We start from the raw sequence: 27500 nt of genomic DNA, 5'->3' as shown, positions 1-27500 counted from the left end.
TGTAGAGGTCTGGACGATACCAAGACTCTGAGAACTCTCTACCGCGCATTGCTTCGATGGAATGTTGAATACTGCTCTGTGGTATGGTCACCCTATACCAAAAAAAACATAGAAAAAGTTGAAAAAGTACAAAGAAGAGCAACCAAGTTCATTTTGAAGACTGAGGACAATTATGAGACCCGTTTAAAGAAGCTAAATTTGATGTCACTTAAAAACAGGAGAATTCTAGCTGATGTTACTTTTTTATATAAAGCTCTCAATGGAATAAGCAATGTCAATATTGATTCTTACATTGATTTTTATTCTGATGCTGACCATTATTCATTAACGAAATGCGATGATTTATCTCTTAAAAGGAAATATGCAAGAACAAACCCACTCAAATATAGTTTTTTTCATAGGATAGTTGACTCCTGGAATCTTCTGCCCTACGATATTCATAAGGCAGTAAGTGTAAATATTCTCAAGCGGGGAGTTAAGAAGTTTTTATTGGACAATACATTAAATTAGTTGTCCATTGTTGAATTATTGATTTTATTTTGATTTTACTACTGTATTTTCGTATTTTGTATTAGTACGGATTATCCATATGGCTATTAATATTATAATTCTTATTAGTATGTGTTGCCTTTGATGCCATTAAATTGCAAAAATAAAAATAAAAAACAAAAAATAAATAGAAACTATTTAATCGTTCGGTCCTGATCGTTCACCTAACATTCATAAATATCATTACTCGATCATCAACTATGGGCAACTATTATGTTGGTGAATCGCGACTGAGCTTACAGTTGAAGTCTTTTGTAAACTTTGGAATAGGATTATGGAACTCTCTTCATCCTGACTGACAATTGGTTCAACAAAACCAACAACCTACATATCACCAAATCAGACCTGATCGAACTGCTAGAATTAACTACCAAACACCAGCTCTTCCAATATAATGGTGAACTGTACGAACAGAAGGATGGAGTAGGCATGGGGTCTCCCCTAGGCCCCCTAATGGCCAATGCCTTCTTTAGATTTGCCAGATTACTACAGACGGTACGTAGACGATACAATTACCGTAATATCTTGTGAATCAGTCGCTCATGTTTTCCTTGGTGAATTAAACAGCATTCATCCGTCTCTACATTTCACCATGGAAATCGCGACCAATGGTAAACTACCTTTCCTTGGAATGCTTCTTGATAAGAATGGTCCTCGGATATCAACCTGTGTCTACCGAAGGCTTAGTACTACACTACCATAGTCACGTGGACCATCGTTATAAGACTGGCCTGCTTACGACCATGCTTAACAGGGCCTATCGGTTGTCCTCAAGTTGGCAATTATTCTCTGATGAGAGCGAAAAGCTCAAAAATATTTTCAAACGCCTTAAATACCCAGAAGACTTAATTAACAGATCTGTTAAGAATTTTGTCGACTATGTTCAATCGGATGCCCAGAAACCACCACAAGCGCAATACCAAGGAAAAACCGTCCGCATTGTATTACCGTACAAAGATCAGAAGTCAGCTAACGTGCTGCGGAGACGACTCAAAGATCTGAGCGTTAAAATTGGTAACACCATCGAGATTGTTCCTGTGTTTATTAATCGTAAGATTGAAAGTCATCTCAAACACCGCGAAAACAAGCCAAATGTTGTAAATAACCAATGTGTTGTTTATTATTTTAAATGTGGTCTATGCGATATGGACTACATTGGTTATACAACAAGGCATTTACATCAGCGTATAGAGGAACACAAATCCCTATCATCTTCGGTTGGTCGACACATGAAGACGAAACACGATCTGGACAAACCTGAACTTAAAGCACATTTTACGATCCTAAAGAAATGCAAATCGAAATTTGACTGTCTCGTTCACGAGATGCTTTTGATACGTGAGCGTCAATCATCACTAAATAAGCAGTCAGATTCCATTCGTGCTAAAGTTTTTGTTTGACCTTCGCCTTTTGTATTCTAGCAAAAACTGTAAATATCTTAGTGTCAACTATCGTTTAATTTCCATTTATGCATAAGTCTTTGTTTTGACCTAACGCCCGTTATATTTAAATTGCGAATTTTCCAGTACAGTTTAACCTTGATAATGGGGTCATGTCTGACTCCGAAACGTCGGATAGTGTTGTTACTTTTTATTCTTAAAAAGTTTCTTCAGTCTGTCTACTGTGTGATGGCTCAATGTGCATTGTGAGGTTTTATTTTGTCTTAATATTGTTTCTAGTAAGTTTAGTGCCATGCGGCGCGATTACACTGCACGCCTCGATTGGCATCGCTTTACGCGTGTAGTGTTCATTGTAAAATTTATCTGTAATTTTATGAAAATGAACTTGAAACTTGAACTTGAACTCGATTTCGAGCAAACATTTTCTCCAACATACAACAAATGTTGAAGCGTGTAGCCGCCCTTTCAACAATGTTGTATTGCCAAGAGTAAAGTGACGTGTTTCAAACAATGCGCTTTTTAACACACCATGATCAAAAACCAGGAATAGAATGAAGAGTGACAACAAAGAGTTTCGCGAAAGACAGCTAAATTCAAAGGAAAAATAATGGCACGATTTGTTCGAATACATCGAAATTTTGTTTGATATCACGATTAAAGACCATTTCGAGGCTCCTAAACATGATGACAGTGCGTTAAAGCACATTTCAGACAGTCTAATATATCTGCTACTATTTTTAGAAAATACGTCTTTCCAATGAAAAGCTTCCTTGTAAGGAGACACGTAGACAGATACTAAGAGAAAGTTTGCTAAAAGCAATATCGAAAATTTGAGTAAAAAAGAATTGAGTGAGAGATTTTTTGAAACCAGAAAGGAATAAAAGCATTTTACCGCTCTTGGTGAGTAATAGGAAGATTGCGTGACGAGCCAATAGCGCGGCTTGACGAATTACGAAATTCATTTCGATGCTATACTCCAGGTTAAGATAGGACTCACAAATGGCCAGTACAGAATAAAACGGGGCTGCATTGTTCAAGACTTGTGCTGTTTGTATTCACAGATCTTCTCTTGGCATGGTTTTGAAGAATCTGAACCGTGACGATGAAATGATTGCCAAGGGGGTTTTCCCTAATACAATGAGGTCAGCACCTTGAATTAGGGAACTACTCTGAGAATATAAATTGAAGGTGGTTGGCCAACTGTTTGTCATTTTCTGAGTTCTTCGACTGCCGTACGTACACAGTCTCTGTAAAGGAAGGCTTCCTTGATTGTGGAAAGGTAGGTTGGAATTGCTTTGCTACAAAAACAACGCTTCATCTGAAAGTTACATTCATGACGCGGTCGACCCGCGAAATTCCGAAATTTATCGGCTTCTGTAAGAAACAGGCGTTCAACCGTTTCAGAGTTTATTCGGAGCAACTTACCACATCATAGACTCCACGAAGTCTGACTTGCATAATTTTGAGAACCTGGGTTGTGCAATCACTAGCTCATTAGCTAATCAACAATATAACAAAACCCATGCAGTACTTAGCCATTTTCCGAGAAAATCGAAAATCGCAAGACACTCGTGAAAAAATCGAATTTTTTTTTCTTTTGCCAAAACATCCCTTTTAGTACCCTAATTCAAGAAAAAATAGTTTTGGGTTCAAGCGATTCATTGTACGGGAGAAATTACAAAAAGTTTGAAAAATCGATTTTTTTTGCTGGTTTTTCGTACTCAAAACAACGGAATCCGACCACAACTTCGAGAAAACGTTGAACGCACAAGAAACAATCCCTAACATCAAAACTTCAGCCGAGTATAATTTCATACTTACTCTTTAATTTTCTGAAAGAAAATTTGAAGAAAGAAGTTTTTAACATTTACAATCGACAAGTTTAAAAAGGTCAAATTTGTATCTCTGGAAATGTAAATAAATGAAGGCGAACTTTAACTGTTATAAAGGCCCTCTGGTATATGCCGCTTCCTTGTAAAACCCATATAGAATAAAGCCTTGGCTATTGAACTAAGTTACTGGAAAGTTTTAGCTCTGGAAATCCAATACAGTTTTCACACTAAAGTAAGCAATTTGAGTATCTGAGTAAATAAAACGTATGCAAATTAGACGGATTGCTGAATGAATTCATATTTTTAACGCAAAGTTTTGTTGAACGAACAACTTACCATTGCTTGTTGTGAGAGAAGTTAAATCCATCTCTCAGTCTTTTTGTGGCAACTCATCCATAACTGATTTTGACCAAAATGTGTCCAGCAACTTCGGCGCTTTTCTAAACACTTCCCACGCAGCGCTTATTACGCATCATCAGACCGTTTCTGTAATAATGAAACCCGATTATGTTTTGGTCCGAAAATAACATACAATGATGAAAATTAATCACTGCTCAAACCACACAGTTAACAAGATGAGTATTACTCTTATTGAGTGAACAAATCAGATACTAGACGGGATAACAAGATCATATGACGCATAATTTAACAAACGCGCAAAGATTGGTCACGCTAGCTTGTCACATACGACGGTACGTACTATACTTCGTACACATTGTAAACAGATTAAGAAGCAATTACAGCTGTCCCAATGAAAAAATGTACAACCCTACGTCTGTTTATAGTATGGTTGCCGAAATGTAGCAAAATTCGACAGGGCTTATATATGTTCAATATATCATACATATTGGAAATAAAACCGCTATAGATTCATTTTTATGGCATATATATTTGATACACATGTTGCAAAATTCAACAAATTCTTTTAAGTATTTGCTGAATTATTTCCTTCAATATCTATTCGATAATTCACTACAATAGCCATTCGATAATCAATATTCATTCGATAATTTACATAAGTATCCATTTGATAATTTACTTCAATATTCATTCGATAATTCACCCCAATATCCATTCGATAATTTACGGTCAGGTCCATTCGATAATGTACCTCTATATTCGTGCGATAATTTTCTCTCACCCATTCGATAATTTACTACAATATCCATTCGATGTCATAACAATATTCATTCGATAATTTACATCAGTATCCATTCGATAACCTGACCTCAATATTCATTTGATAATTCCCCTCAATATCCATTCGATCCCACACGTGACCGATATCTCCATATTAGGATTGAGCGGCCTGGTGGCTAAGCTCAAAACACATGCGATAATGGCGCAGCTTCCCCTGAAAGAGTTGGTGAAAGAAGAGGTATGTATTCGTTTTATTGTTGCCTTAGAGTTGTATTCAATTCCTTTAACGACTTGAAAATGTTCATTAAAAGCTTTAAATCATTACGTTTTTCACAAATTTAGCGGCTAACAATGTCTTTCTCAAAATGCATAGGTTGCTCGTCAAATGGACAACGTGCTTGGTAAGCTTAAGTTTAACTTAAATCTGAATACAGCCAAAGTAGTTGAAAATATATGAAATTAGTGAAGTGCAGTACTGGAAAATCATGTCGATTTTAGAGGTGTTTCATGACATGTGAACCAAAATTTGGTTTGAAATTTAAATCTAGAAATGACAATTAAACCAACAGGAAGAAGTGACTATGCCAACCTGCATGTACGTCCAACACCAGTCCCTTCTTTGTACCCGTCGGGCCCATCCCCTCAAGTTCATCCCACTACAAACATCATGGCATACATACAAATTAAGCTATTAGCCGAGGACAATCATTGATTTCAACAACCTACCTGTTGAAAAAATGACATCTAATTCCTTTATGCAATATGAGGTCTCGGCTGGTTGTAGATACATATTATTGTTTATGACACTTGAACTGTCCTGGAGGATTTTGCAAGTTATCGCTGTAGATGTAGATGTAGATGAAGCTCATTATGTATTTCTGTAAGGCCCAGGTGAAACGCTGTACTTCACACGGGACAACTAAATCACAGTTTAGTTACTTATGCCCCCCTGCCCCAATGCGCACACACGCACACACACATACAACAAAAACATCACATTCAACTTGTTATTTCATTACATGTGAATTTTCATCTTCTATTTTGCATTAAATATTCAGACTTCAAGCTCTATTATGCAAATGACCTCTTTCCCCTGGAAATTATAATCTCTTCTTTCTGGGAGGAGATTATTAATATTTTCTGGGACGACACAGTGAAAAATATCTTTTTGTCTAATCTCTAGACACTTCTTTGCCAAGGCAAGCACAAAGTACATCTGGGCTTCAAGCACAGGGTTCATCTGGGCTTCAGTCAGTTGTCAGTAGAGCAAGAAACCTCATCCTCCTAAACAGTTCACGAATGCAAAGTTCTTCTGTTAACACCAGTGCTGCTTTTCAACCTCCAAAAAGGCGAAAAATATCAGCCCGTAGCTATGTTATGCCATCTCAGAAGAAAGAAGCACCAGTTGAGCTGAAGTCATTTGAATTAGTTTTATTACAATATGCTGACCCTCAAGACTTTAAGAACCCAGACGGGACTATTCCTGACGTCATTCCAGACTACTCAAAGACAGATACAGATATCTTGTGCACTGGCATGGTTGACATATTGACCAATGCAAATGAGTCGTCAGTAAGGGAATGTATTAATGAGGTACTAATTACCAGGATAGAAGATCTCCGATGTGAAGACTTTGATTTTGTAAAAGTCAAAGGCAAGAAAGTTTCAACACCTGCCTTCAAGAAGGGACAGGAGATTGGGTATAAACAGGTCAGATCACTGGCTGGACAGGGTGCCATATATGTTAGACTCAACAAGAACAGGAATGTAAATGAATACATCAGTGATAACTCAAAGGATGAAGAGAGCCCCTACAGCTGCAATGCAGCACCTGATGTTGTTACATGTATTCCAGAGGTATCTTCAGAGCCTCTGTTGGTGGATGATAAAGGTGATGATGATACCAAGATAATGAACAGACTGACAATGATGTTTCCAACCCACCCTGACTCGTATCTTCAAGAAGTTGTTAAGGATTCAATTGATTTAGCACATGCCGTTGACACGATTATCAGTGATGACAAGGGTAAGTGAAAAAACTGTTATTAATGTGTGATATGGGGAAAGCCTAGGAAAAAAAACCAGGGGTACTCAGGATCTAAATGGCATACAGGTGCAAGAGTTAAGGGGGTTAAAAATTCGTGATTTGGAGTGTAGGGGATCTGGAAAGACAACTAATGTACCTTTACTTCCATGGGTTGTTAGATTATATACAGTACTTAGAATCTACAATGTAATATTTCTGCCAGGTAATTTTTGTAAAGGTTGCAAATAGGAAATTGTCTGTTGGCTTACCATTAGTACCATTAATGTTTGGCATGGAATTATGTGGGATTTATACTTGGGGCGAATCTTGTCAACAGACAAGATTTTGTTGTATGTTGACAAGTTGAACAGATTTTTTCTTCGGCCATTAGTTCAGTTCGTGTGTCAGACCTTGGTTCCCTTGGCTGCTGTAAACAACTTTGTTCAAGTCAGTCGTTTTACAGTTCTCCTCTTTGATTTGAACCATCTGATTCACCCCTCATGGTCCCTAAAGAAGTTGTTTAAGTTTGGTTGTCTGGCTATGTTCCCTTCATAAGATATGAATTTTCCTTTTTCTTTTCCTTTTTTTTTTTTTTTTGGATTATAGCAAATGCATCACAATGTTTACAATTATATAAATTAATACCAACATTACACAATTCCAATGCAACTATTTACCTATTCTTGTAATAAAGTTCCTCTCTATTGATAAGCATTTTCCTTCTGTTGATAATTTTTCAGCCAAGGAATCACTTCATGAACCAGTGTCACTGCCTGGGAAATGTACAGCTACCTGCAGACCGAAGTCTGTCCTATCTGCCTTTCAAGAGAAAATAGCTGACAATTCAGGACAAGACTACCCAATCCATGTGAAAAGAGAAGGTGACTTATTCAAGCAAGTGACATTGATCTATAAAAGAGCAAGTATAAATGATCTTAAGAAAAGACCAAATGTCACATTTGCAGCGGGTAACCTAAAAGAATTGGGTTCTGATGCTGGAGGACCTACAAGGGAGTTTATGCACTTGGCCATGACAGCATTGCTTGAGCAAGAAGTCAGTGGCTGTTTGCTTTTTACTGGAGATGTAGACCATTTGATTCCTGTACATAATTGGGACCTCCTTGATGATGGTGCATTTATAACTGCTGGAAAAGTAGTGGCACATTCAGTTTTGCATGGAGGACAGGGATTTATTGGGATGTCTCCAGCTGTAGTAGCGTACATTGAAACACATGATTTGGACAAAGCCCTTATCAGTACTTGTATTGAAGATGTCCCAGATATCGATGTCAGAGAAACAATATCTTTAATCCTTACATCTACTAAGGATCAGTTGCCAAATTTGAGGATTCAGAACCCTGCTGTTCTGGACCTTCTTGATGATTGTGGAGTGGTTAACCTGCAAGAGGACAACAGACATAAGGCTGTACAGAAGATCTTACTGCAGCAAGTAATTATCAAGAGAAAGAATGAAATCGAAGATATCATGAAAGGCATGGATAGTCTATCTCTGTTGTCATTCCTAAAGAGTCATCCGTGCATCTCACCATTGGTGTTTACAAAGAAAACTGAAGCAACCCCCTCAGTTGAAGAAGTTCAAAATTTGATAGTGGCTGAAGACAACACCTCACTTACTGGTACTCAAGAAAGAGCCTTGGATTTTCTTAAGGCATATGTTGCCAACCTTGGAAGTAGAGCTGAAGGTAATCTTTGTTATGTAACCTAGAGGATATGGGGCAGTTATTCATTTTCAAGTGCACTGACAGTGTAGCATTTGCTGATAAATGTTATCCCACCAAGTGAACTCGTAATAAATCTGCATCTGTAGATTACAACTTCTATACACCTGTGACATCCTTTGGGAGTGAACGTGACTAGAGAAACCATTCGCAGTTGGCTATATGATGGTCTATAACACTTTCGAGCATTTTAACAAGAAAGGTTCGGCAACTTATGCCTTAAGGATATGATTGGGAAAAATGCATTTCATTGCAAAAGTACACAAAATTATAAAATAAACTGGTGTGAGGAAAAAAGTGCTGTTTTGCTCTGACACTTTGAAAACTGTAATGTATGAAAAGTGTTGAATAATGATGTTCTGTTAAATTAAATTCCAGGAAACAGTTTTTGTCCAGAAGCACTAACCCCACTGCAGGAATTTATTCATTTCTGTACTGGGACACCTTACACCCCATCCTATCTTGGAGAGAGAAAGATTTCTGTTGGCTTTGCAAGAGATCCAAGGGCTATTTATCCCAAAGCAAACACTTGCTTCTGGAAGCTACAGCTGCCTACTTGTTATACCTCTTTCCCTGCATTCACAGAATCATTTGACAAATGTATTGAAATTGAAGGGCGGGGGTTTATGATTGCTTAGATCTTGGTGCAAGTCATGAGTGGATTGTTACAGAACCAGAGATTGTTATAGTTTATCCAACAAGATTACATCGATTTCATGCATTAAACTTTGCATATCACAAATAGTTGTTGTTAAAAAGTAGCGATAGAGACAGATTGGACAGGAGCAGTGATATCAATTCTGAACTGCAATTTCAAGGATAACTACTGCATTACTTTGCCATGAAAATGTTATGTTTTCACAATGTTATTTAAGAGAGAAGCTGGATCTGGTTTGGCTTAATTAACATTTGTACTTGAGTTTAAGGTAAGGTTATAAAATTACTACGGTTTCTTTCAGTTACAAAATGTAAAATAATTGTTTTTGTTGATAGCAAGTAAAGGAACCCCCCCAATGCATGGAGGTTGTTACGTCCAGGTGTGAACAATCTTTCAAAACACATTGCAAACCCTTACACTTTGTTGATGTTATACAATGTTATGTGAAGTTTGTACACCTACTACAGCTCGTAAGATGTCTGATTCACATATAGTAAATATACTTAATTAAAAAGGAGTTCATTTGGAGTCTGGTTCAGTTTTTTCGTTGTAAGTGAGTAAATTATTCACCGTGACTCTCTACTGATACCTAATTAGAGTGAAAATCAAAGTCACAATTAATTTGAACAGACCCAAGACTATTTTTCAAGGACCAATACCATTTTTCCAAGGACTTGTTTCCCTCAGAATGCAATCCTGAAACATATGTTTAGCACAAGAGAAAGCAGTACGAATACTAAATAGGATCACCCACCTAGCGAGATTCACTTTCACAGTTTTTGTGTTAATCAACCATTGTTCACTTACCATGAGTAAGTGAGTAGATGTAAGGTAATATGGGCATCATGTGTGTTTCAAGTGTGACCATCTGTCACTCTTCATCTGGTCAAAAATGGAGAATTTGGTTCTTGGCAAAGAAGGCCCGGAGCCTAGACTGTTTCCATGCCAACATCATAGGAGGTATCATATCTGTAGATTACTGTTGACAAGTTTGTATGATTCTAGAGATATCCGTGCTTTTGTGTTTTGTGACTCCATTTTTAAGTGAAAACATGAATGCGCCATTCTTTACTCTCTTTTAAGGGCCTTTGGAGTAGATGGTTTTCACTCACGTGACTTGGCAGCCATATTGATGTACAAAACAATACAAAATGTATGCATGGAATATGCATAAAATAGAGTTTGGTTCCCAAAGGAGAGAACGTTCTATTGTTCTTGTACACCAACGTGGCCGTTGTGACGTCACGTGAAAATGATCTATAAGCAAACATAATATTTTTTATTACATAGGCACTTAACGTGGGATACAGTTTCATACTGGGCAAGAAAAAAGACATTTTTTTTCCACTTAACTGGGCCTCCCTTCACAGTAGTCAAGTTGAATTTGCGGCTAATTATATTTAGAAAATAGATGCTAGCATGCATCCTCAGAAAGGTCAAAGTGTACAAAAGTCGAAATTATGAAATATGTTCCACTATTGATAACGAGCCACATTAGCATGAAAAACAAACCTTGCATTTTGTTACCTTTTTTCTGCACATTGTGCACTAAAAACTGCACTTCTCTCAACCGATTATAATTATCGAAACAAACAGTACATATGTACAGAGTAGGGATTTGCATCTTTCAGGTGTAGAGTCGAGTAATTTTAACCGTGCAGATGACTTCAGTAAGTTGTCAGCTAAAGGGTGACTGCTTCAGTTATTGCTACCATAATGAACAGTCTGTTGCATTTTCATGTCAGCCTTTCGAAAAAGTCTAGAGCATCCATATAGATGTCGACTCCAAATGCTTGTGACTCTCTCAAAGGATTGATGGTTGACTTGAGTTGCTGAAGCACATCTGAGGAGAATGGGCACTGGGTATCATTAACTTCTACAGCCCCATGCTCTTCCAGAGGTACTGGTCCTTCCGGGTCAACACCGTAAAGGTCTATATTAGGTTGCAGCTCTGCCTCTGTTTCTGCCATTGTGATGTCGGCATTGTTGCGTGCAGCAGAACCATTGACCCACATTCTCACTGGGGTCCAGTTGTTTTCAGTGCGAACAGGCCTCAGATTTGAAGCGGCTTTAAATTCATTTAATGCAAAGTTTATTCTGGGCGTGAAAACGTAATGTAAAAGAAAAAGATGAATGGGATCGTTAACATTGAGGTATCCGTTGTCTTCCAGAGAGTAGAAAACGCAATAAAACAGAAAAGTCACGCATCGAAACACCTCACGCCAAAGTCTTTCAATTCTTTGGTTCCTTGTTGAAGGTCCTGCAATAAAGCTACCTCTGTTGTCTCCTCTTACTTGGGTCATGTATTGAGCAACACCAATGTTTTCCCCACCGTGATCACCACGGACACGAGAGGGCCATCCAAATTCTCGTGTTCCTTCGAGGAACAAGTTCAAAACAGTAACTGAGTAATTGTTGGTGGCACAGTTCAAATATATTATCATGCGAGAAAAGCCATCGATACATCCATGAACAACGTACCCCCAACGAATAAGAGAGTGATGGCCATCGATGTGCCACAGCGAATTAGGCCACGGTACGCTATAAACTCGCCTTGTTATCACACATGCCCAGCGAAGAGCAGTGTTTTCTGGGTCTACTCTCGTTAAGCTTGCCCTGACGCGGTCACGCTGAAGTCGAAGTCCAAGAGATCTTAGGTGCCCGATGATATATGACTGCCCTGTGGTAGATCCATGGCGTGAGATATAATCTTCGATTATATGATCTAGTTCTGCGTCTGTCATGTCAGAAAATTTTGAAAGACCTTCCATGCCATACTCCTTTACACGTCTGTTGATTGTCCAACGAGAAACATTTAGCATTTTCGCAATGTCAGACCACGTAAAACCAATCCCCCTCAGTTCTTCAAGAACAATTGGTGGTATATTGAAGAAGGGCCTCCCACGCCCATTGCTCGAAGTGGATGGTATTCCCAAATCTACTGCACTTGTTGTCCTTCTTCCAATATCGACAACTTGCTGCCACAAATGTTGATGAATCTCGCCAAAACATTCGCAAAGTTCTAGAAACAAAGACTGCTGTTCGTCGGCGCTATCCGCAATATGACGAATGACGGACAGAGCTAGCTCAACACCATTAAATGCATTGGCGGCAATGGGATACGTGGTTTCATCGATGGCTAGCTCACATTTATCAAGTAAATTAAGCAAACAGGACACAAGACTTTCCCAATCGATCTCCGCCATTTTGCAACAGCATAAGTAACCAAGCCTTTCAGGCCGCTCAATCCTAATATGGAGATATCGGTCACGTGTGGGATCGAATGGATATTGAGGGGAATTATCAAATGAATATTGAGGTCAGGTTATCGAATGGATACTGATGTAAATTATCGAATGAATATTGTTATGACATCGAATGGATATTGTAGTAAATTATCGAATGGGTGAGAGAAAATTATCGCACGAATATAGAGGTACATTATCGAATGGACCTGACCGTAAATTATCGAATGGATTGGGGTGAATTATCGAATGAATATTGAAGTAAATTATCAAATGGATACTTATGTAAATTATCGAATGAATATTGATTATCGAATGGCTATTGTAGTGAATTATCGAATAGATATTGAAGGAAATAATTCAGCAAATACTTAAAAGAATTTGTTGAATTTTGCAACATGTGTATCAAATATATATGCCATAAAAATGAATCTATAGCGGTTTTATTTCCAATATGTATGATATATTGAACATATATAAGCCCTGTCGAATTTTGCTACATTTCGGCAACCATATTATAGCTCATCAGTGTAGAAATATTCCCCTCTGGGAACAATATTAATACAACCTTTCCCGGTCACATGCCCCTTGAATAAAATTCAGATATTGTCACGAAGTGTTTCGCAACGTACTATTGCACGTGCCTCTACGGTTTCATTTTAATTGAATTATTCCCGTCTGGTATTACGAAATGCTACCCTGCAACCCGCTCACAGACGTTTTTTCTGTTTGGGAATTTGGTGCGCGCACAAGATAAGCGATTGCCCGTGAGAGAGGGCGGAACGCGCGTTTTTTTGTACGTGCATCTAAAAATGAAGAGTCTGTGAACAGGCTGGTAAAGTACACAAAGTGTAGAGTTCTGCCTAAACGGTGCTCCCACTTCTCTTCAGAGGCTGCTTCCAGAAGTGAATCATTCACCATTTGTTCTCGCCGGAATAACTAAGTCAAGAAAAAACTATTTTGTTCATTGTTTTGCTTTCTTTTCTTGTTTTTAAAGTTTGTTTACGTTTAAAAGAGCGTTCCTTTTCGGAGAGTGAGATCATTTCTTGTATGTCAGGCTGAGTACTTGTTACAAATCAGTCAGTTACCTTTCAGCTCGTGACTATTTGCACGTTATAAGTGTCTCTCTCCGCTCTAACAAATCAATGACACCTTATCTTATAAACGTGAAGAGGTATTCTAGCCTGCATAACAGGGATATAACAGGTGCTTTATGAGCCAAGCGAGGCGAACGTGGCATTTGCTCGGCGCGAAACGAGTGCGAAGCGCGAGACGAGGGATAACGAAAGATAAAGCTTTATTTTTCCTACCCTCGTCGCGTTTCGCACTTCGCGCAAAATGCCGCTTTCGCCTAGCCTATTGTAGCTCATAAAGCAGGGGCACCCTGTGAAATATCTGTTCGGAGAAGCAAACATTGCCTAGGATTTTCTATAGCTTGAGGAAGGCTAAAAATTTCTAGATGACCGTTCCATTCATGTACACAATTTTCGAAGCTTATGTAATAAATTCCCTCCGATTTTCTGAAGTTCATTTTTCCCATTTCACTCCCCAGGTTAGGTTATTTTCCGTAGAGAAAGGAAGCCTAAAATTTTCGGAATCGAAAATGCAATGCAGAAAGGAACCGAAAAACTATCACTTTCGGAAAACTTTGAATTGCTGCTAAAATGTTCGGGAAAATAACTTCGAAAAGACTCAAGTTACCCTAGGATGACCGAACAGATATAAATTTCTTAGCGCCACTTAGAAAACATTTCTAGAGATCTAAAAGTACTCTGGATAGCCTAAAAAGTCTTTTCAAAGTAATTCGGGGGGAAACCGTCGTTGGGTGCCCCTGATAAAGCCCCTGTTATGCAGGCTGGAGGTATTTCTGCAAGTTCTCTGAGTTAACCAAAGATGACTTTGTTTATCTTCGCTAAACAACACTTCTAGAGGTCTCCAGCGAAAGCGTTACGCGCGAGAATGTGGAATTTTATAACACTCCACATCGCGTATTCAGCCGTGCGGAGTGGTTCTCTTTTTCTCGCGCTCGCGGCGTGAATTGGTCAAATTTAACTCAAAGATTATTATTAGCCTCAATAGGCTTTTCAACAATTTTGAGGAGGTCTCGAAGGTTTCAAGGATGCGATAAGCACACTCAAGTTTGAAGTTGTGTTGTGAACAAGCTCTAAATGAAACTGAGAATTTCTAGTTACCTGGCTAGGGTTTCCTGGTTTCGGAGGAAAAATCATAAAAAACAAATCCGAAACAAAACTATAGCAAGCTATAAAGTTGAATTTTATGCTTTTTTATTTTGCTGTAGGGATTGTTGCAAGGTGGTAAATTCGGGAATAACGAACTTATTAAGGAAACATTTGTGTTTGAAATATTTTGGGAAATATTATACCTTCACTCTGAATCAAAAACTGTGATGAATGTCTTTTACAACCAGTCAGCATATGCATGTGTCTGGACCAATACAAATGTATAAATCAAATAAAGCAAGAAGGTCTGTTCTGTGAAAAGTGTATGTATTTTTTTACCAACAAAACAAAGACCGAAAACAGAAGTTATTGAGTATTTCGTGACAGTTTGCTAACGTGACCTTGGCATATGTAACCGATTCGTCGGTCAGTAGAAGTCATAAGACCTTGTGGTGGTTTGCAATAAAATCTTAACTAACAAATTCAAAATCGAAGTCAACGGTTTCGAATACATTTTAATTCGGCTTTTTTATTTTACCATTGTGGTAACGGAGTTTCATCAAGCGATGACAGTTTCAGTTCGAAGTTGCGATCTCAATGATTTCGCTGCGGCAATGTGGCTGAACAAACGTTTTTCAGTCGTCATATAAAAAGTTATTTACGGCTCTCACCAACACAGCTGAAAGCTAGAAATAACATTTTCACTGTAAAAACATATTACAAGCAACAGTAAGTAGTCCTTTTGCACTAAACTTTGCGTTTAGTATGAATTCCTTCAGCGGGCCGTCTAATTTGCATACATTTTATTAAATTAAATTCTCAAATTGCTTACTCCAGTGTCAGGGCTGTATTTAATTTCCAGAGCTAAAACTTTCCCGTAATTTACTTCAATAGCCAAGGCTTTATTCTATATGGGTTTTACTAGGAAGCGGCATATACCAGAGGGCTTTTTCAACAGTTAAAGTTCGCTTTCATTTTCTAACATTTCAAGAGACACAAATATGTCCTTTTTAAACTTGTCGATTGTAAATGTAAAAAACTTATTTCTTCAAATTTTCTTTTAGGGCTTTAAAGATTAAGAACGAAATAATATTCGCCTGAAGTTCCGATGTTAGGGATTGTTTGTTATGCGTTCACCATTTTCTCGAAGTTGAGGTCGGATTCTGTTGTTTTTAAGTGCGAAAAACCAGCAATAAATCGATTTTTCAAACTCTTTGTTATTTCTCCCGTACAATGAATCGCTTGAACCCAAAACTATTTTTTCTTGAATTAGGTCACTAAAAGGGATGTTTTGGCAAAAGAAAAAAAAATCGATTTTTTTACGAGTGTCTCGCGATTTTCGATTTTCTCGGAAATGGCTCTTAAAATAACAAGTCACGCAACTTGTCACAGCTTCCTCTCGGAGTCTACTCGGCTCCCACGGTCTCTTTTTTCCTCGAAAATCCGTGGGAAAGAACGCAAAACAAGTAAGCGTTCGAGCATGACTATGAGCGTCTCTGCCGCTCGCATGTCGCGCTCACAGTCACGCTCGCACGCTCACTTGCTTTGCGTTGTCCCTCACGGATTTTGGAGGAAAACAGAGACTGCTCGCAGTCAAGGCTCGCACCAGCTGACCGCGTATTTACCGATTCAGTCAAAATGTCTATTTACGTACGAGTTGATAATTCTTCACCAGCTTGTGGTTTGGGACAGAACTATTTTTTAGCCAAGATTCCCTTTAAGTACTGTGTATAATAAAACGTTTACTTTGTTTAAAGATGGCAGCCAACAGACCCATTAGAAAAAAGATAGTCACCGTAGGTGACAGTTCCTGTGGAAAAACCTGCCTTTACACTACGTTCGCCAGAGATCGATTCCCTGTAGAGTACGTACCAAGAGTTTTTGAGAGTTATCTTGTTGGTATCAGAGTTGATGACAAGACAGTAGAGCTAGGATTCTGTGATACGGTGGGAGACGCAGAATATGACAGGGTACGACCTCTTTCCTATCTTTACACTGATGTTATTCTGATGTGCTTCTCCTTTGATAGTCCTGAGAGTTTAGCTAAAGTTCTTGAAAAATGGACTCCTGAAGTTAGGCATTTCTGCCCAGATGTACCAATTATATTGGTCGGTAACAAGAAAGATCTGAAAAATGACGAAAGCACAAAGAGAGAGTTATCCAAGATGAAACAAGAGCCCGTTAAAAGTGAAGAAGGATCTTTAATGTGTGAAAGAATCAAGGCCTATGCTTACCTGGAATGTTCTGCTAAAACAAAAGAGGGAGTTAGAGATGTATTTACAACAGCTGCGAGAGCTGCACTGATGACGAAAGGAAGGCGAAAGAAACGAAAATGTTGCATAGTGTAAAATTAGCCGGTAGAACTTTTGAACATGTCTTAGGAAACTTCCCGTGACTGGAAATGCCGTTTGACGTATTAAAGTGGAAAACTAATCTAATAAATACAGTCCTTATAGAAGTAGGATGGGGTTACTCCTCTGTGTATATAAAGCTGCACAGATCTGTATATTTTAAAGGGTATGAACATTACATGGTCATTACATATTTTCTACCCGTGATTGACATGTTTTGGTCTGAAACAATACCCTAATAACCCATTCATATCTTCCTATAAACCACAAGGGATTCATCAGCAGTCGAGGGATAACTCAGTCTATCGTCCGCCATGAATAGATTCTTTTAGCTCTTCAAATTCTTCAAAGTTTAAATTCATTTACGGGTGGCTTGTACAACACATTTCTTCGGCTATTTCAATGTCCTCTCTTGACGTATCCGTTTTGCAATCCAAGGTGTTTTGTGATTGAGGGAGAAAGAACAGGACATCTGGATGACCTGGTGGCGATTCCGCGCCGTTTGTGGACGGGCGAATTTTATGCAAATTCCATTGCGAACCGTGAGTGGATCAAATACATTCATTATAAAATTACAAATGGTTACAAAAGCAGGTTGTTTCAAGAAAACAAGTAAATCTCTTCCTTCGACAAAGACCTTTGGACCTAAGTACTTTCTTGAGTTGTCGTAGACTGATACAAAAACCATGAAAACGAGCCAGAAAAGACAAAATCTCCGTGTAGGCCAGGCCAAGACCGAAATGCATAGCTATGAGATCAGTCTCGGTTGTCCGGCGATTCGAGAGCAGATGGAAAGTAATCCGGTTAGAGACCTTGGCACGAGGACGGATGGAGGATAAGGAAACAAGAAATTCAACCTCGTTCCCAGGGTCTCTCATCTTCCCGCCCCTCTCTCGCTCCAGTGGGCGGGAAGATGAGAGACCCTGGGAACGAGGTTGAAAGCAATTATAAATGTAGTTGTTAAACTTGCCATTTGGGTGTTACCTGTTTTGTGAACACTGATGATATTCAATCTTAACGCACTGAGTCCTAAGCACTTGACAACGGGAGTCTAACGAAGCATTGTCTCAACAGCAGGAAACCGAAAGGAAAACGCAGAAAAAAAAAAAAACGCGAATTGCAAAATATTTGCGAATAGTTAAAATTCCAAGCCGCCGTAGTTTCATACTCTTGCAGCGAAAAAAGAGAGAGACGACTAGCAAAAAGGAAGGAAGCAGCAGAAAATAATTGGGAGCGACAGAAAAAAGTGAGCGGCAAATAAAAAATTAAAGTGAGCAGCAGGAAAAAATGAGCGGCGAAAATAAAGTGTGCAGCAAAAAAAAAAAAAAAAATAGAACAGCGGAAAAAATCAGCGGCGAAAAAAAGTGAGCGGCAGAAAAAAAAATTGAGCGGCGGACTAAAGAGTAAAGGGCGGAGAAAAGAGACAGAACAAACACTTGTCCCTTACGAAAAAGGAGAGAAGCAATATGTCCCTTTAAAAGCACCGTAGTGCCACAGGTAGTGCCACTGGTAGTTTTATGGGCGTTGTCTCTTCTGAAACAAACAACCCAGCAAAGATAAACCATTTTTTCTGTAAAACGCATCCGCACTTTGCTTATTCCACTCTCATAAAATAATTAAATGACATAATTGGTCCGACTTTGCAAAAGGACGAACGTTTTTGCCCATCCACACTGAAATAACCAAAAACCCGTCAAAAGCAGCTTAAAGATCATTGGTGACTAGAAAATACGTGAAAACTCCCACCTCGTCCCCAGGGTCTTGCAACCAACCTGTTGGCTGGTCCTACCCTGGGAACAAAAAGTTCTTGCTGGAAAAGTAGAAGAATCGTAAAAACTACTTTTCACGTTAACGTATTCCCAAGTCCCAGTTTGACTGATTTTTGGACGCTTCAATGTACTTAGGTAAATCATGTGGATAAAAATGACTACGATACCTTCACCTGCGATGCTCCACAGGTTCTCTATTACGATTAATTAGCTGGGTGTCGCTCCTCCAATTCACCCTTGACTGATCATTGCTTTCAGTTCGTGTTCATTTTTTTGGGGGCGGCGTGCAGGCCTCGAGTCTACCGATAGCAATACAAATATCCATACTCGAAGACCGACTACGTTCACCCATGTGATATAAAAAATAAGAACGCCCACTAATTTACAGATCTACAAAATTGACCCTTTGGAACAACATTGAGCATATCGCCAATCCCAACAATGTCTAAGAAGACACCAAAGCGCACTGTTTACACCTTCCGTGATCCTAAAATGGACAAAAGCATTGCTTCGCTGAATCTGCAAGAAGAAAGAAAGGAAGGATAACCGCAGGAAGTTAAAAGAGACGAGAATTCAATAATTACTTGAACGATTTGTTTTTCCTTTTTCATCTACGGGTTCTGGATCATTTTACATTTTTTTTTTCAAGAAACTCCACCTCTTCCCTTTACTTTTAAAGGGTTACAAACGGTTGAAAAGCGCCTGAATTGCTGGCAAAATGTTAGATTTTCCGTATCGCAACGAGGCATGACGGTGTAGTGATTAGCGCGCTGGACTTCCACCCACAGGGTCGCTTGCCTTTCGCTATATGTTGTTCCTCAAACAGGAACAGGTCGGCTCAAGATTGTCTCTCTTCACCCAGATATGTCACGGGTTACTGTTACTGTTACTGCTCCCTTAACGCCGCACGGCCCTGTTGGGGCCCAGCAGATGAAGCAGCCTCACGTACGAGCCCACGCCAGCCGTCGCGGCAGCCGGCAGCCCTGGTAGCCTCATCGAAGCTAAGGCCCGTCCACTCAGTAATGTTGTCACTCCACTTCTTCCTAGGTCGTCCTCTGCTTCTGCCACCTCTGACTGTGCCCTGAAGGCACGTCTTGGCAAGGCCGTCACTACGTGTGGTGTGACCAAAACACTTCAATTTCCTGGTCTTCACAATCTCAAGAAGTTCTTGATGACGTCCAATTTTGGCAGTCAACATCGCTCTGACACTGTCATTAGATATTCTTTGCCTGTAATCGATTCCTAGCAGTTGTCGGAGACATCTCATCTCAAAAGAAGCTACCCTTTTCTCTAGGTAGGCGTCGAGGGTCCAGGATTCACAGGCATACAAAAAAACAGAAATGACCATTGATCGTAAAAGTCTTATTTTTGAAGATACAGAAATACATTTATCATCGCAAACAACTTTGAGTTTTGAAAGAGAACTTTGTGCTTTGGCCATTCTGGAGAGGATTTCAGATTTGGAACCATTATCAGTCACTAGAGCACCAAGATATATAAACTGATTCACATGTTGCAGAGAACTGCCATTGACTATAATGTCATTTTGAACCTCGTTTGCATGGGTATTTGACATGATTTTTGTTTTCTCAGCACTTATATCCATACCAAAAGCAGAACAGCTCTGATTAAGTCTTTTGATCAGCGAGGCCATCAATATCATCTGCGAAGCGCAAATTGCTGATGGTCCTGCCACCAATGCTAACTGTTGATTCATGGCCTTCAAGAGCATCTGTCATGATTCGTTCGAGAAAGATATTGAAGAGTGTTGGGGATAGTAGGCAGCCTTGCCGAACCCCTACGGTGGTGCGAAACCATTCTTCAATTTCACCTTCCAGATAGACTGAACAAAAAGCCTGGTTGTAGAGTTCTACTGTCACGGGTACCGCCGATTTACTGCTGAGCTAGGGTAACCTTGCGATGGACTAGCATCCCGTCCAGGGGGAAGAGCAACACTCCTGTAATGTACATGTGCATGGAAGGGTTAACTTTTTACAAACGTTGGCCGTGTAGTACTTATATTTCAACAGACTTAACTGATTACAATGTAATGTGAAGTGCTAGTTTTGTACCCCAAATGAACCATGTGATCGTTAGCCCTGCTTATGGTCAGAGTTTTTCTCTGTCCTTGTGTGGACCCATTTCCATTAGTAGGGCTAACGCTCACATGGTTCATATGTGGTATAAAACTAGCACTTCACATTACACTCTAATCAGTTAAGTCTGTTGAAATATAAGTGCTACACGGCTAACGTTTGTCCCTTCCTTGTACTTGTACATGTTCATTGCCGTGACTTTAAGAGCTTCAGTTCCCACGGTCTGCTCCCGTCCGACCTTGTAGCTCAGTCGGTAGAGCGGCGGTGATCTAACCCGAAGGTCGTGGGTTCAATTCCCACCCTGGTCAGAGTTTTTCTCTGTCCTTGTGTAGGCCCATTTCCATTAGTAGGGCTAACGCTCACATGGTTCATATGGGGTACAAAACTAGCAGTAGCACTTCACATTGCACTGTGCTTTAATCTCAGGTAAACCCAGGCTCACTGTGTGTGCTACATAGGTAAATAAGGAGAAGAGGGAAGTTTAGGTCTGGAAATTTGCTAGAAAATGGAAATAAAAATTGATGAAACTTACCACGTGGTGAGCTGTTGCTGTCTTTAATACGTACACGGAGTTTCGGGAAAAATGGTCCCCGTTCACCTTCCGTCATAGTGTAGTGAGCACGGTGCACGGTGACCCCCGAATTTTTTTTCAGGTATTTGCTAAGAACAATCTAATAAAGAACATATTTGAAGAAGAAAAAAAGTTTGATAGTAGAACATGAATTTTTTTGGAAAACAGTTCCGTACTGGGTGTATTTTGGGCAAGGCGTGGACTTCAAGCTAACCACGGAACTGTCCCAAAGAGTGCACTATTCCCACAACCAAGCAATCAAAAACGGCGTAGATGAAGCAATACTGCTCATGTGAATAACAGAAGCTTTATTTTCAAAATAAAATTTTGTATCTTTCAAGTAACGACGACTTAATTCTGTATGAAGGTGATTCGAATTTTTAAAGCGCAAACAGTAAAAATACCCCATTTTAAGAGCCTGCTGACGCGTAAACAAGCACGGGGACCCCATTTTTTTATTGCATTTTTTTAATGTTCACATCATGAATGTTAATTATGCAAAGTTTCCAAAAAAAGTTTGATAGTAGAAGAATTTCTGGGGAATTACCTTAATTCGTCATGTTGTTCGATACTATTCCAGTTCAAATACGAATATTTTAAACAAATATAGACATAACATACTACGATAAAATTATGAAATGATAAGTAGAGAACGCATTCAAATCAGGACCTAAAAGGTTTATCAACGGATGGCTTTTGACGAAGAAGATTCTGAAAGGCTTTCTGAGATTTTCACACGAAATCATGCTTTAAGCACGCAACGTTTTTGTCAAAACGGACGACGACCGGAATCAGTGCCGTCACACGTCACAGACGTCAAGTCACAAACCTCAAAGCAGGCTCTTTGGCGTCAGTGACGGCCACAGAAACAGAAATCTTTTATTATTTGTTTTCTCTTAACCGCGTTTGATCTAACCCTTTCTCCATAGAAAGTGGAATTCCCAGAAACATCCCAAAACCATGAATCCATTAACCTTCATTGGATCTGTCAAGTTTTTCCAGGGCAGTTAGTATGCGATTCAATGGGTTATGAATTTCCGCCCCCGCGTATGTACAGTGGTTTTTCTTTCAAAAGTTAAAATCACTCATGCATATCCGAAGGTGAAAAGTAAAACATGCATAAAATGAGCAAGCAGACGTAAAATGCTAAGACTTGCATGTTGAATCACGGGTAACCCAGGCTCACTGTGTGTAGGTAAATATAGAGAACATATGAGGCGAAGTTTAGGTCTGAAAATTTGCTAGAAAATGGAAATAAAAATCGATAAAACTTACCATGTGGTGAGCTGTTGTTGTCTTTAATACGTACACGAAGTTTCGGGAAAAATGGTCCCCGTTTACCTTCCTTCATAGTATAGTGACAAGGTAGGAGACGGAAGCCAGCTTATGGACTCCGATCGACCCAACACAAGCACGATTTTTTTCGCGAAAATCGAATCCAGTCGCTAAATAAACACGCCGGGCTCGTGGAACATGAATTTCTCTAAACCATGAATCCACTGAAGCATCTCCAGGTAGCAACGCAAAGCTACCAGACTCCGTAAAACTTGTAAGTTAACCTGCTAAAATGGCGGCCAGAAAGCGTTGTATTCGCGAAGTGTCCAATTCAAAACGCCTGGTGACGAGTATAATAAGTCCCCCTGGAGGGAGGGGAGTCCCAGATTGGGACTCCCCTTCCTCCAGAACTTATTAAACTCGTCACCAGGCGTCTAGAGTTCAGTGCCATTTTGAATTGGACATTTCGCGAGTACAACGCTTTCTGGCCGCCATTTCAGCAGGTTAACTTACAAGTTTTACGGAGTCTGGTCGCTTCGCGTTGCTACCTGGAGATGCTTCAGTGGATTCATGGTTTAGAGAAATTCATGTTCCACGAGCCTGGCGTGTTTATTTAGCGACTGGATTCGATTTTCGTGAAAAAAATCGTGCTTGTTTTGGGTCGATCGGAGTCCATAAGCTGGCTTCCGTCTCCTACCTTGTCACTACACTATGAAGGAAGGTGAACGGGGACCATTTTCCCCGAAACTTCGTGTACAACAACAGCTCACCACATGGTAAGTTTTATCGACTTTTATTTCCATTTTCTAGCAAATTTTTAGACCTAAACTTCGCCTTATATGTTCTCTACACAGTGAGCCTGGGTTACCTGTGGTTGAATGATGAATGAGCTGTAGCGCTTTCGAGAGTAATGTCGCAAAGCGAAACTCGAATGTAGAATTGTGAAACTCGAATGTAGAATTGTAAACTCGAATGTAGAATTATGAACCTCGAATGTAGAATTGTGAATTCGCATGTCAAAATGTGAAACTCGAATGTCGAATCGCTAAGACCAACGATGACATGTGAAAGAAATATAAAACACGAAAGTTGAATTTTGACGGGATATAACGCCATAGTCCCAAGCTGCATGTGGGGCGACTTCCGCCGCGAGGAGACTAAGCGCCTTTAATATAAAACGCAGCGTGACATGATAAGAGATATACGTTAAGAAATCGGTGGTCCCGTTAAAGCGAACAATCATGTCTTTGGATACAGTCGTTAAAGACTTTTGGCAATTAACCGGCAGATGCACTATAAAGGAGAGATGCAAAGCCATTTTTCACCAAGAACTCTTGAGCGATGTAAAGTTTATCGTTGGAAACCCTGAAGGCGAATGCGAGAGGAAGAGTATTCCATGTCACAAGTTCGTGTTGGCTATGAGCAGTCCAGTGTTTTTTGCGATGTTCTATGGTGATCTGGCTGAGACGAAAGATTCTGTAGAGATCTCAGATTGCGAGTACGAGAGCTTATTGGAGGTGCTCCGATTTATATACAGCGACGAGTTGAACTTAAATCCGGACAATGTTATGCAGGTCTTGTATTTGTCGAAGAAATATATGCTGCCTTACTTGGCTGACAAGTGCTCGGCATTCCTGGAGAAAAATTTGGATGAGTCAAACGTGTTTTACGTCTTACATGAGGCACAAAAATACGAAGAGAAACCACTGCTAGATCACTGCTGGAAGGTGATCGAGAAGGACGCGAAGAGAGCTTTGAAATCCGAAGGTTTCGTGGAGATCGAAAGAACAGTGCTTGAGGAATTAGTTCAAAAAGAATCTTTGAACATCAAGGAGGTAGAATTATTCAAAGCTGTCGATTGCTGGGCGGTGAACGAGTGTTGTAAGCAAGGTATTGAAGCAGAGGGCCCTGTCAAAAGAAAAGTTTTGGGTGAACAGGTTGTAAAAGCGATTCGTTTCCCTTCTATGGAACAAATGGAGTTTGCAGATGTCGTTCTCGATTCTGGTGTACTGACCCAAGGAGAGACTTATGACCTAATGAAGTATTTCAGTTCTGTACTCAAAACACCTGTGGGGTTTCCTGAAGCAAAAAGGCCTGGATTCGCAAAGAGCATCACAAGGTTTAAATCACACAAGAGCGGTTGGTGTTACACAAAAGGCGCCTTAAATGCTATTGTTGTTTTTGTTTCCAAGGACGTTAAGCTCCATGGCGTGCGTCTCTTTGGAAGTGACGGCGGCCAATATTCTGTGACCCTGACGATTGTGAAGACCAACGGCAACACTATTGGCACTCAAAGGGGTACTTTCTTGTCTAAACTCGTTCGGAATGAAGTGGGGCAATATGAAGGCTTTGAAATTGTGCTCGCAACTCCGGTTACTTTAAGAGCAGGTGAACATTACTGCTTTAAGGCTGAGATCGTAGGTCCGCCTTCTCGGTACGGAGAGAATGGCCAAACCTCTGTAGACCAGTTTGGGGTCAGATTCAATTTCTTGTCGACCAGTGAATTCCTGTATTATTGGAATTTGAGAAATGATAGCAGTACTATCAAGGGACAGTTCTCGGAGTTCCTTTTTTTTCTGGAATGACCTGCTGCAGCGTGATATCAAACACTGAATCACTACGGGATGGTATTCACGAGGAAAAAGGGGGAACTCGGCGTTCAAATACTTCGCAAGAAATTTAGCGTCAGTAAATTCGATCGGAAGGGGAATAGTACTTTCTGTGAAGACATCAATCGTTGGTTGTTAAGTAATTATGTAAATAGTAATTTCCTGCCGGATAATTCACTATCCAAACGATATTTAACGGGCTCGCGTAGGAAATGCGATGGCAAATTGCCAACGAGGTGCGTAGCTACAAGCAAGCTAATATCCGACAAGCGCGAACGGAATAATTATTTCACTGAATTTCAACTCTGAACTTTATAAATTTTACACCACCAAACCACAAAACGAGTAGTGCAGTTTCCACGGTATGTGAGCTGCAAAACCTTGCATGATCGAGTAAAGTCTGAACGCCAGAAACGAAATATACAAGAGGTATAATTTTAATAAAAAGCGCTATCAACGCGGCTCATAGAGTAGCACAATGGATAGTGAGTAAGTTATCCAGTAGGTGGCGCTTTCAGTGAAATCGTCCGTCGACGGGGGCAGTCTTATGGAAAAGAATGGTCGGCATGATGGATTAGAGCCACACTCTGTGACAGTGGAAAAAAAATATCTTTGTTGTGTCTGGGCAAGTCGTTATTTACCTTTTGTCATCGACGTATTTTCTTATTTATAACACAAGGTGCTACTTCCTTTACATGCCCCCTACTGAGTTTGTATTTTATTTAGCTGACTCTTTCAAACATGGGATATTTGTTGAAGTGGTAGGTACTTCACATTCGTAATTTTAGACGCTCCTCGTGAAATTGACGTTTTTTTCTTACAGAGACGTTGCTATGGTAGTAGGAGGCACATAAAAACTGCTAAGTTAAGGAGAAATTTCAGGTACATTTTAAGCTTATAGTTGGTTTGCAACCGGTGTGTGCAAGAGCTGAAAGTCGAGCAAAAGGGGCAAAATTGAAGGCGATGAGGTAACGTGAAAACCGCCTTTAAACTATTACTAGTTATAAAATGCTGGTTATCACTAGCGACTTAGAATAAGGACATCCTTACGATAAACTTTATGCCTAACTCTTCCACAAACGAGATTGCGAACAAAATAGCATTGTAACTGTACTCGGCTGACTCAACAACTTTACGAAGTGTTTAGTGTATATTGTAATATATTATCGCAACTTGTAATAGCTTATCGTACTCGGCTGACATGATTTTTAGGTGTAAATATAGCAAAACTTTCAGTGTTTGTTTCTGTTTTTTAGTTTCATTATTACTATTATTTTCGTTTCTTTTTATACTGTTAATGTGCTATCCCCCCCCCCCCCCCCTATACTAGTTTTGTAGCCATTTGCGGGGTAGGCAATGTTGTAAACTGAAATAATTTACTTATTATTGAATAAATGTTCTTCTGTTCGAAGAGTCTAAATATTTTAGCAGTTGCGTCAACTGTGTCTCGATGAATTAACAATTATTGGGCGAGGTTGAGCAAAATACAGTGATTGATCTGCGAGACACTGACAGATCAGGATATTTTGCGGAAACCGAGTTCAATAATTGTTTTATCATTCGATCACCGAGTTTGTTTTTCACAATTCCCAAAAATTAAATCACTTTCTGGAAGCTCAGGAAAGCGAACTGCCATTATCAACAAGAGCGTGGTTTCAATTACGCATGAGCAGAATATTATTTGCAGCAAAACACCTATTTGTAGACAGTTATGGGTCACGTGGTGGGCTCTCGGCCAATGAAAAGGAACGAAAAAATACATCGAATGATAATACAATTTATTCGCTTGCACTTTTTGTTCATTTTTCCATTTTCATTACCTTTTTTGTTTTGTTTTGTTTATTTGCTGAAGCAGGTTAGTATACAGCTGTTGGGTACAGCAAGAGGCCAGGCTACAACACCGGGAACTACGTCCCCTACTTTGAAGAACTAATTAGTATCATTAACATGCATTGATATATTTACGATTAGTATGTTAACTTGACGTATTGTACCAAGCGTTAACTATTCTTTGCGATTCGTATGCTCATGTTGCGGTCCGTACCGACCGTAAGGATCGC

The 27500-nt window shown here is 39.6% G+C and overlaps 4 protein-coding genes, 1 long non-coding RNA gene and 1 pseudogene across 5 annotated transcripts in view; 4 read left to right on the top strand and 2 right to left on the bottom strand.

The window, feature by feature from the left end:
• LOC138050687 (uncharacterized) overlaps positions 1-543 on the top strand; it is a 756-nt pseudogene extending 213 nt beyond the window's left edge.
• The window catches only part of LOC138052589 (uncharacterized), a 19197-nt gene extending 14708 nt beyond the window's left edge, over positions 1-4489 (bottom strand). Inside the window, exon 1 of the long non-coding RNA XR_011133116.1 lies at positions 4118-4489. This is a non-coding gene — a long non-coding RNA (uncharacterized lncRNA). The remainder of the gene's footprint in view (positions 1-4117) is intronic.
• LOC138052587 (ras-like GTP-binding protein RHO) lies at positions 3035-17227 on the top strand. Its single transcript, XM_068899121.1, has 2 exons — positions 3035-3228; positions 16527-17227. Exon 2 carries the CDS (start codon positions 16527-16529, stop codon positions 17115-17117), a length of 591 nt encoding a protein of 196 aa, XP_068755222.1. The 5' UTR covers positions 3035-3228; the 3' UTR covers positions 17118-17227.
• LOC138052585 (uncharacterized) lies at positions 5106-9871 on the top strand. The gene is made up of 5 exons (XM_068899119.1): positions 5106-5159; positions 5295-5322; positions 6105-6947; positions 7688-8650; positions 9065-9871. Exons 1-5 carry the CDS (start codon positions 5121-5123, stop codon positions 9322-9324), a joined length of 2133 nt encoding a protein of 710 aa, XP_068755220.1. The 5' UTR covers positions 5106-5120; the 3' UTR covers positions 9325-9871.
• LOC138052586 (uncharacterized) lies at positions 10959-12573 on the bottom strand. Its single transcript, XM_068899120.1, has one exon. It carries the CDS (start codon positions 12548-12550, stop codon positions 11081-11083), a length of 1470 nt encoding a protein of 489 aa, XP_068755221.1. The 5' UTR covers positions 12551-12573; the 3' UTR covers positions 10959-11080.
• A 6804-nt stretch (positions 17228-24031) lies between the features above and the next one.
• On the top strand, positions 24032-26797 carry LOC138050686 (BTB/POZ domain-containing protein 6-like). Its single transcript, XM_068896992.1, has one exon. It carries the CDS (start codon positions 24073-24075, stop codon positions 25414-25416), a length of 1344 nt encoding a protein of 447 aa, XP_068753093.1. The 5' UTR covers positions 24032-24072; the 3' UTR covers positions 25417-26797.
• The last annotated feature ends 703 nt before the right edge of the window (positions 26798-27500 follow it).

Source organism: Montipora capricornis, chromosome 6 (genome assembly GCF_036669925.1).
Source record: "Montipora capricornis isolate CH-2021 chromosome 6, ASM3666992v2, whole genome shotgun sequence".
Lineage (NCBI taxonomy): Eukaryota > Metazoa > Cnidaria > Anthozoa > Scleractinia > Acroporidae > Montipora > Montipora capricornis.
The sequence above is the reverse complement of the archived record's forward strand: the minus strand, read 5'-3'. Positions and strand labels throughout refer to the sequence as shown.